The sequence below is a fragment of the Melitaea cinxia genome, chromosome 4 (assembly GCF_905220565.1).
Source record: "Melitaea cinxia chromosome 4, ilMelCinx1.1, whole genome shotgun sequence".
Lineage (NCBI taxonomy): Eukaryota > Metazoa > Arthropoda > Insecta > Lepidoptera > Nymphalidae > Melitaea > Melitaea cinxia.
In genome coordinates, this window is record NC_059397.1 from 6,527,231 (window position 1) to 6,538,353 (window position 11,123).

The 11,123-nt window shown below is 34.3% G+C and overlaps 2 protein-coding genes across 2 annotated transcripts; both read left to right on the plus strand.

The window, feature by feature from the left end:
• The first annotated feature begins 3,072 nt into the window (after window positions 1–3,072).
• Window positions 3,073–5,683, plus strand: LOC123670218. The gene is made up of 4 exons (XM_045603726.1): window positions 3,073–3,085; window positions 4,002–4,175; window positions 5,065–5,181; window positions 5,294–5,683. The coding sequence occupies exons 1-4, from the start codon at window positions 3,073–3,075 to the stop codon at window positions 5,527–5,529; spliced, it is 540 nt and encodes a 179-aa protein (XP_045459682.1). The 3' UTR covers window positions 5,530–5,683.
• Window positions 5,684–6,866: 1,183 nt separating this feature from the next.
• On the plus strand, window positions 6,867–8,012 carry LOC123670520 (signal peptidase complex subunit 3). The gene is made up of 3 exons (XM_045604009.1): window positions 6,867–7,152; window positions 7,372–7,638; window positions 7,798–8,012. The coding sequence occupies exons 1-3, from the start codon at window positions 7,010–7,012 to the stop codon at window positions 7,925–7,927; spliced, it is 540 nt and encodes a 179-aa protein (XP_045459965.1). The 5' UTR covers window positions 6,867–7,009; the 3' UTR covers window positions 7,928–8,012.
• Window positions 8,013–11,123: the final 3,111 nt, after the last annotated feature.

Below are 11,123 nucleotides of genomic sequence, written 5' to 3' on the forward strand. Positions count from 1 at the left end.
TAGATTTTGAGGGAATCGATCACATATACTTTTGGGGACTTTGTTTTATTATACACTAACTGTTTTCAGCGACTACATCCGCGTGAAGCGCGCGTCGCGTCGAAAAAAATGTTTCTCTAAATTCGTCAGAATTGTGGTATGAAATAATGTAGTAATAATATAGTATTGTAGTGTAAATATGTTTAAAATTTACTGCATGCAATTTAGTTTTTAATATGGTTCTACGTAAATATATGCAACGGAATAGCGTAACGCACGCTCCTCCGTGACTCTGTGACGACAGAGGCAAATAAAAAAGTATTCTAGTAACGTAAAGGTTAGAGATATTGCAAGAATATTTTTTTTGTACTACTTATAAATGATCAATATAATAAATGTTTCTTGAACACATAGGGTTTCAAACGCGGTTATTTTCCTTTAAACCGACCCTGCTGTATATGTTTTATACAAATTATCAACCCCAATTAAACCCCCTTAGCGGTGGAATATCACAAAATTCATTCTTAGCGGACGTCTACTAACTATAATCTACCTCCCAGTCAAATTCCATCTTTGTCCATCCTGGATGGATGGACCATCCAGCGATTTTTGAATTCTCGTAATGAGTGAGTCAGTGACCTTTCTCTTTTATATATATATAGATTACGATGCATTATTTGGACACCTTCTCATCATCTAAAGAGCGTACATTTTAAATTTCAAGTCTCTTACTTCAAAAACATAGGAGTTTCATACAAACTTCCAACACCCGTTTTATCCCTCTAGGGGTCGAGTTTCGTAAAATCAGTTCTTAGCGAATGTCTACGCCCTATAAGGAACCTACCTGCTAAATTTCAAGTTTGTAGCTGCTACAGTTTCGGAGATTTCGTGATGAGTGAGTAAACCTAACATGTTTTAACCCCAAAAGGGAGTTGATTTCTAAAGATTCATTATTTGGACACCTTCTCATCATCTATAAGGTGTACATTTTAAATTTCAAGTCTCTTACTTCAAAAACATGGGACTTTCACACAAACTTCCAACCCCCGTTTTACCCCTCAAGGGTTGAATTTCGTAAAATTCGTTCTTAGCGGATGTCTACGCCCTATAAGGAGCCTTTCTGCTAAATTTCAAGTTTGTAACTGTTATAGTTTCGGAGATTTCGTGATCAGTGAGCCAACCTACTATCCCCCGTTTTAACCCCAAAAAGGTGTTGATTTCTAAAGATACATTATTTGGACACCTTTTCACCATCTATAGAGCTTAAATTTGAAATTTCAAGTCTCTTTCTTCAAAAACATAGGACTTTCATACAAACTTCCAACCCCCTTTTTACCCCCTTAGGGGTCGTTTTTCATAAAATCCGTTCTTAGCGGATGCCTACGTCTTATAAGGAGCCTACCTGCAAAATTTCAAGTTTTTAGGTGTTATAGTTTTGGAGATTTCGTGATGAGTGACCTTTCGCGTTTATATATATTATAGATGTATGTTATCTACATTATATACACATACATCACCGTGAACCACATCCATACTGTTCGGCAGATTATCCAAAAGACGGAAGAATATAATCAACCGCTGTGTATGGCATTTGTGGACTACGAGAAAGCCTTCGACTCCATCGAGACCTGGGCTGTCCTGGACTCTCTGCAGAGATGTCATATCGACTGGCGATATATCGAGGTACTAAAATCTATGTACGACGCGGCGACGATGACCGTTCATGTCAATGACCAAAGAACAAGACCTATTTCCCTCCGGCGCGGGGTAAGACAGGGGGATGTAATATCACCGAAACTGTTTACCACTGCGCTAGAGGATGTTTTTAAGACCTTGGATTGGGGGGAACGGGGCATCAACGTCAACGGTGAATTCATCTCTCACCTTCGTTTCGCCGACGATATTGTCATCTTTGCGGAGATGCTGGATGAGTTAGGCCAAATGCTGGCCGGCCTAAACGAGTCCTCCCGACGTGTCGGTCTCTGTATGAACTTGGATAAGACGAAAGTTATGTTTAACAACCAAGTCATACCGATACCGGTATCGGTCGATGGTACCCTTCTCGAAGTTGTTCAGGATTATATTTACCTAGGCCATACTATCCAACTAGGCCGCAACAACTTCGAGAAGGAGGCCGATAGGAGGATTCGGTTGGGCTGGGCGGCGTTTGGCAGACTCCGTCGAGTCTTCACTTCGAAGATTCCGCAATGCTTGAAGACAAAAGTTTTCGAGCAATGCGTCCTGCCTGTGTTAACATACGGAGCCGAGACGTGGACACTGACCAAGGGACTGGTCCACAAGTTTAAAGTCGCTCAACGTGCAATGGAACGGGCTATGCTTGGGGTCTCTCTCAAAGACAGGATTAGAAATGAGACTATCCGCGGGAGAACGAAAGTAACCGACATAGCCCACAGAATTAGCAAGTTGAAGTGGCAGTGGGCTGGTCATCTGTGTCGCAGGACCGATGGCCGTTGGAGTAGACGGGTCCTAGAGTGGAGACCGCGTCTTGGCAAACGCAGTGTGGGACGTCCTCCGGCCCGTTGGACCGACGATCTACGTAAGATTGCCGGTGTAGGCTGGATGAGGATTGCGGAAGACCGGGATGTGTGGCGCGAACTTGGGGAGGCCTATGTCCAGCAGTGGACTGCGATAGGCTGAAGTGTGTGTGTGTAGTGTTATCTACATTACTGCACTTTCTTAGCCTGCTATGTTTATTAGCTATCATCATATTGGCTGGATGAGATCTCTTCCACCGTTGCTAACTAAAATATACAAATAACTGTACAAAAATTTTAATTGCAAATAAAGAATATATGATACCTTTATTTTATGTAGTTCTAAAGCAAAGGCTATGAAACAGTTGTTTATAAGCGCTGCAAAAAATACAAAAACGTATGTTACATGCTTTTACATTTAGAATACCTATTGTTCGTGTGCTTTGCCGGTGTTTAGACTACGTGAAGTTTCAAGATTAGACGCTTATTGCGCATTAAACCACTAACAGAGCTTGAAAAAACCCTAATGTAGTGAATACTTTGCAAAATTATTACAAATGTAGCCTTACATTTTCAGAATTAGCGGGGTTGAATGCAAATGAGTGACCGGCGTAAATAAAAGATAAGATTTCTTCCCATGATTAAATTTGATACATTTTATACCTTCTTTTATTATAACAAAGGTAAAAAATCTTTGTTCAAATGACGATTCACAATACAAGGAACTGATAAACTTATCAAAACAAAATCTTTGCAATCGGTCCTCGAATGATAAGCCAATGACTTCATACGTAGCTCATTTTGTATTTATATTCAAATGATAAGTAATAAATATCATTAGCGTGAAATAAATAATTATTTAAAATTTATATTTCACTAAAAGTGAAAATCTAAGAACTCCTTTAAAACAAATATATATTGTTGCTAATTTGGTGTTGATTAATCGTAGTTCTACAAATAACTATATGAACAATTAAGTTAAATGTATACAAAATGTGTCGGTATTTAATATTATCAATATATCTGTTGATTTGTTGTAAGTATTTCTGTTTTCGTGTCGTATTGTCACAAAAGGTTATCTTAATACATTAATTGCTTATTTTATTTTTTAATTATAAAAACAAATAACGTAAAAACAACGTCTTCTGGTTTTTCATTAAGTAATAATATATACAAAAAATTGTTTTCATCCGCTCCTATGCCCTGTATGCACCTTTACCGTTCCTCCGAATCTAGTAGGAATAACAAAACTACATTTTTTCCATATGACAATAATGTTTCATTGTATTAACCGTCAGTAACATTCGTATGAAACAGTAACTAGTATCGACATAAACTTTTCTACCACTATTATAACAAAGAATAAAGCTGTAAACTTTCTCTGCCTAAGTATGATTTTGAAGCTACTGTTTTAATTGAAATCGTTCAGTTAAAAAAATTTGAACGTTTTTATAATATTTTAAATTCAAATTCAAACTTCTCTTTTGCTCTTATATCTTTACGTTACATGATTAAAAAAAATCCTAGGCGGAATCGTAATAGCATCTCAACCAGGAAATCGAAACGACAGCCGCCGCTGTTTCCAGTTCACGTGGCTTGGACCACGTTACGATAATGAATCCATATTTCTCAACGCGACGTGTCAAGACGCTACCAGACTTGCCAGAGGAATCCCCTGTCAACTTCCACTTGTAGCATCGTGTAAGATTTTTTAATTATTTTTCTGTGACAATCACTAAATATTCAAATAATATTTGGTAAAGGCCTATTCTTATAATTAAATTAGTCTTCAATCAATTAATTCCTATATACCTAATTATGGTTAATGTAAAGATACTACCGATTTATAAGAATGTAAATTCTGCTAAGAGGAATCGACATGAAAATCAGCAGTTAATCATGTCTTGCATGAAATACAGTGCCACGAACCCCGCATATTTCTATGATTAAAATCTACGTTATTCTCGTTTTGAATATCGAAATTGCATGTCAAAATTTTACTTGTGATAGATGTAACAATTAATAAATTGTTAACTGTGAATTGTGATGCAGTGAACCAAAAATGCGGGTCTAATTGTTTGATCTGCAGCTCTACATTTACATTTTAGTTCATTCTAAAATTTAATATGGCCTTTTTAGTAGAAATAAATAAAATACAAGGACCTAAAAATTACAAGGATTAAACATACGCTTCAGCCTGTAATATTCCACTGCTGGGCATAGTCCTCTTTCCCCATGTAGGAGAAGAATCAGAGCTTAATCCACCACGCTGCTCCAATCCGGGTTAGCGGATATTTTCCCTACTATGAGTACGTAACGATCGCTATTAGGTGTACATGATAATAACCGGAACCGACGGCATAACGTATTCTCCGAGGCACAGTGGGGAGACCCACAAGGACTCCACTAACACCCAGACCACAGCAAACATCTGCATAGTCAATACAAATGTTTATATGGGGATCAAACCCGCAACCGCCAGCGCAACAGCCACAAACCAGTGCTGTGACCGTTTCGCCAACGCGTGGTCAGGATTAACATACTTAAATTTAAAATTGATAGAATTACATTCAATGTTTAAATTTTACAGATGATGGAACTTGGCCAGATGTCGAATATATTTGGACTCACCACGCCAGCAACGCGTCTTGTATACTGGCAGATAATGATGTTTGTGCGAAATATACTTACTATTTCAATGGTGTTGGTAAGTCAAAATAGAATCTCCAGAATTACTGATCTTATGGTCCCTTACAATTTATTTTTTTCAATTATAAAAAAATTTAGGTACCTATATTATATGTGTATCCTTTTTTTAGCGGAAAATGCAACATACATGTGCACTAGAGCTGTAGATTCAAACAATACAGCGATAACAAGCGGCTGCTATGAAGAAACGATTGGCAGTTATTCGACTAGAGTTTGTTTATGTCGAAGTATACCGGGCGGTGTTCCTTGCAACTCGGCGATCACACTCCCAATTTTCCCCATGTTAATACTTATTTTTACAGCATTTGTAGTCACAAATTACCGTTCAACTGTATTACAGAAATAAGTGTTAACTTAAAGTTAGTATGATTATTGTATGGCAAAAAAAACTGTGGATATCTGTAAAAAATATTTACAAAATATATTGTTTATTTATTATTAATTGATTATGTTACTGTGTCTAAATATAATAAAGCCTATCAGCCTGTGATTAAATCAAACCAGTATTTATTAAAATCATATCTATATTTGTGTACTGTGTGGCTACGGTACTAAAGAATATAGCCACCCCCTCTCTTCCTGTGGGTGTCGTAAGAGGCGACTAAGGGATAACACAGTTCCGCTACCACCTTGGAAACTTAAAAAGCCGACCGGTGGCGGGATAACCATCTAACTGCTGGCTTTGAAATACACAGGCCGAAGACGGGCAGCAGCGTCTTCGGTGCGACAAAGCCAGTACTGCGGTCACTAACCCGCCTGCCCAGCGTGGTGACTATGGGCAAAACACATGAGTTCACGTTATTTTTAAACTTGTGGAGGCCTATGTCCAGCAGTGGACTGTATAGGCTGTAATGATATCTATATTTTGTCGCATACGTGGCAATGGCGTAAGCCATTTGAAATGTTTAAAAGTACATATTGAAGTAAAAGTTTTTTATGCACGTTTGACTTGGGGAATAAGCTGAAGAATACGTGACTAGACTAGAGCTTTACGAAAATTGTGATCGGACGACGCCAACGGAAGTTGAGAGGGGGATATAAGTTAGTGAAGACAAAAAGAGAGAGTTGCGCTTCGTAAGTTTTACTTCAGTCAAACTTCAGTCTTGTGATCTAAAGCCGACTCGTTTTTTTTTTTTTTTTTTGACGTACGTACTAAAAATGTACTACAACTACTTACCATTACGTTAATTTAAGCAGATAAAAGCAGTAGTGCTTTTTCGTCCAACTAGTTTTATAAACGTAATCAGACTGAACTTTTATAAGTACCATAAAAGTACAGAAGTTACATATTACCTACGACACTTTTTAAATATTAGTATAGATTAGTAAATTTTAATTGGTAAATTGGTTAGTTATCTGTAATTATAGAACTTTCCTACAAAAAAAATTAAAATATTTAGTAAACACAATTTTAATGTCGTATTTATAGACCACAAGTTTGACTACTTAAATTACAAAAACATTTTTATAGCGTATTTTATAAATATAATAAATAGCTTAACATAGACATTTAATTATTACTACAAAAATTTATTAAAAAAATACTTTAATTTGTAACCCATTTCTTAATTACTTACCTTAAATGGAACGAAACTTTATTGCTATAAATATTAAAACAATTTATACCCTACTGCTGATGAAACAGAGACCAAATCTGCCTAAATAAGAGATTTAAAAATCTGTACACGAAGATCGCATGACGTGTCTGTAATGTCACTTAGTTGTCAGATTCAGCCAACAGAAAGCTATTCAATTCTGAAATTATAAAATTTGTTCCATTACCGTAGAATTCCCATCCACCATAGCAAAATAAGTATACTTTCAACATGTATTCTGTTTTAACAAGAGTAAATGCTATATTAACGTATACTCTCAGTGTTTTAGCATGTTTGACGTTCTTGTGTTTTCTTTCCACGTTAACGGTGGATTATAGAACTACCGCTCAAATGAATACTGTAAAAGTAGTCGTGTAAGTAAAAGTAACCTTTCTTTTACTTAATTCAATTATTAGCCTTCTCCTGACCTCTCAATAATTACTAATGCATGGACTTGTAAAACAAGGTACTCGGCTGTAAGAAAGTTTCGAATACGAAAATATTACTTAGCTATCCTAATCCAAGATTTTTCTTAATATGATAATATTTTTCATTAAAAATAAATAAAATTCATAAAAATTATGTTTTCTCAGCAAAAATGTTCCAGATTATGGCGCCTCTAGGGAAAGGAATGATCTTGGATACTTAACATTTGATCTCAAAACGGATTTGTCAAACCTTTTTAATTGGAATGTAAAGCAACTGTTCCTATACCTCACTGCAGAATATGTAACACAAAACAATGAACTAAATCAGGTTGTTTTATGGGACAAAATAATATTAAGAGGAGAAAATGCTATATTAGATTTTAAAAATATGAACACAAAATACTATTTCTGGGATGATGGAAATGGCTTAAAGTAAGTTATTTTGCTACTGTTTTCTATATCTTTATTGCTATTTTTTTGTAAAATAAAGCCTTAAAAGTAACATGTACTTTAAACACAGAGTAAAAAAAATATGTGTTTTACAATACTTTCTAGTTTATCTATATAACAAGAGTATTATTCTTTTCACAGGGGTCACAACAATGTAACACTAACTCTTTCGTGGAATATTATTCCTAATGCAGGTCTTCTTCCTAATATTCAAGCCATCGGCCAACATTCTTTCAAGTTTCCTGTTGAATATACCCAGACGAGAGTATGATTTACCTAATGAGAGATATAGTGTAGGTGAACTTGTGAAATATGTGTGTTTGATAAAACAGAATATACAATTTATTTAAATCTGATTTTGATTTATGATTTTACTCATTTTAATAAACAAATTATTAAAAACGGGTATACATTTAATGTATTGGTACCTAATAGCAATCAAAAAGTAATTAAAATAATTACACGAACAGATAAATATATGATGATCATGATGATAAGTATAACACAAGATAAAAAGATGAGGCACTTATAAAAATATGTATGGTTTTTATCTTTGAATAATTGATCTATATTGATTGAATTTTTATAATATTTTTAACTGAGGTAGGGCACGACAGGAAATTGTCTGTTCAAAATATGAAGCTGCCCGACTGGGGAAGTGCCTCGACCTCATAGAAGATCACAGCGAAATAATACTGTTTTCAAGCAGTGTCGTGGTACTGTTGCGAGTAAGGTGATCAAAGCTCCTGGCCCCATAATCGGGCTTAAGGTCGACAATGCAATACTTCTAGTGTTGCATGTGTCTATAAGCTAATCGCTTACCATCGGTGTGCTGTAGTTAGTTTCAAAAAAAAGGATTTTCACCAACCATAAGAGAGCTACAGACACTTATTGAGATATGACATATAGCACAGACGGGGAGCACGAAGAATTTCGTACAATGACCTTTTTGCCTACTGCCAGTAGTTCTCAAAATTTTATATAAAGTACGCAGCTTTAAAAAATCGGTAGAGTTTAGAATTTGGAATGTCTTAGAACTCGTTGTTTGCACACTACACTAAATCTATGCTGTCTGTCCGTGGATCGGTCTAGTCACAGAATAAAATATTTTTTGTTTAATCATAGAAAATAACTTATATAAAAGTTATAAGTATATAAACATATATATATGTAAATAAAAGATAGTATATATATATATATTACTATGTGTACAATTTGGTGGCTATACTTTGTATATGCAAAAAAATCTTAGATCTGTTGCTGTGTGAAAAAAGATACCAATAAACACACATTCGCATTTAATATAAGTATTGTTAACTTTTGACTTAAATTAAAAATGAAAAACGATGAATCTTGTGACTTAAATTTGGTAAAAAAAATAAAAGTTAAAAGGTTGACAAACTGTGAATACGGCTGTCACTACATTTGTGTGAGCGCAACGGCAATATGTTTATACGCGAGCGACAAAGACCAAAGATGGGGGGTCAATGTACGAAATTCTTCCTGCTCCGCGTCCGTGCTTTAACAGGAAATACCTTACTTAAAATTGAAGTGAGCAGTGTGACTGAATTTCAACCATACAAAAGATCACAGCTGAATAACACTGATCTTAAGTAGTGTTGTTCCTGTGGTGAGTAAAGTAGCCAGAGCTCCTGGGGAGATTTGGGGACAGGTCAGTGAACTTTTAATCATGTAATGTGTGCTCTTTGCATTGCAGGGGTTTGTCAGTTAAGGTACCCATTTACTATCAGGCATATCATTTGCTTGTTTGCCACCTTTATAGTATTGAAAAAGACAGTTCTAGTTCACTTTAAGCAATAATAATAATTTTATATGTAATAATTATAAATAGTACAGATAATTCTTGTAATAATTATATAAAAGTTACAATGTTGCCACATAGCTTATATAAAAGTGAAAAACATACATTACATGTACAGATCAAAAATTCGACATTTCTTTTGGGCTTCGCCGTAATCTTTTCATCAAATTTTAATATCACTGGAATACTCAATAAATGTTAAAATAGATGGAATAATAACAAATTCAGAAAAATCATTATCGTCGTTTATGTACTAATTATAGTAAATATAAGAGTTGTCTCAGTGGTCGCCTCAACTAACTGATGCATTGTTCGAACCCAGCTCATCACAAATAATAGGCCATACAGTTGCTGTCGCCTGGGCCTTTATTGTTTGTACCGAGTTTCTCAGTCTACTAGCGGATTTTCTCACTGGTGGCCATTGAGTCTAAAGCAAAAGTAAAAGTATTGTGTAATACTATTTACAATTAGAAATCTCATTGAGTATATAAGGTTAAAAAATTTACCAAAATTAATTTATAGTATATATTTTTCAACTGAAGTTTTACAGATACATTATGATTAATTTTAGCACTACTTTTTGTTCTACAGCAGAAAACTCTTATGTATATCCTATCACTCTTAACATTACTAAAAAAAGGTACTCGTTATTTTATAGAAACTCCATAATGCTTGTAACAATAAAATATCTATTAGATTTTGTTTGTGACTCCAAACATACATAAATGAAAATTAATAACATCTAAGTTTTCTATTTATTTTATTATTAATTTCATTTCTATTACAACACTAAGACCAAGGTTTGACCACGGTAACACTACACAATTTTCTAATTTTAAATTATGAGTTTAAGTTGATACTTCTATTGTATTTTTAATACTAAAAAATTATAATTTCAATGTATATTCTATATGTAGGTACATATATAAATCGAGTTATAACTTTATCTACATTTAATTTTGTAAGGCTAGTCTAATTTTCCAATTTATACATTCTAAGAAATTTTAAGGATTCTAACAGGAAATAAGTACCATAAAGGATTTGATACTTTTATTTTGAACATTTGCCAGCTGGAAAATTTACAAAAGGGCCCACACACACTTAACTTATTTGCCACTAGAACCCATTATTTTATTTGACAAAACTAGAAATAAAAAGGGGATTGTAAGAAATTGATTAAATCATGAGAGACTGCACAACTAAAAGGAAGCTACAAAGGAATCACTATTTTTATCTACACAACAAAAATAAATAAAAGAACTTTAAAAGCAAAGGCACTCAGTTTCATTTATGTTTGCTTGGGCCCAAGACTGCCTGAAATTTTATCTTTATATGAGCAACTCCATTAAAAAATCAATTTAATAAGGGACTGAATAACATTTTGTACAACCATAACAATTACTAGATTGTTATAATATTTATGTATATCAACAATGTTTTACTTAATGCCCCAGTTTTTGTTATTGCTCTTTTCATATTTTCGCGCTTTATTTATGACTCCTATAAAATATGCAATGGATGTGTATTTAAAGACACTATATTTACTGCTTCTATAAGCAGTTTGTGCAAAATTTATACTTGTAGATAATAAGTCTGGTATAACACAAGATAAGGTAACGATTAGCAACTAACATTATGGTTATAA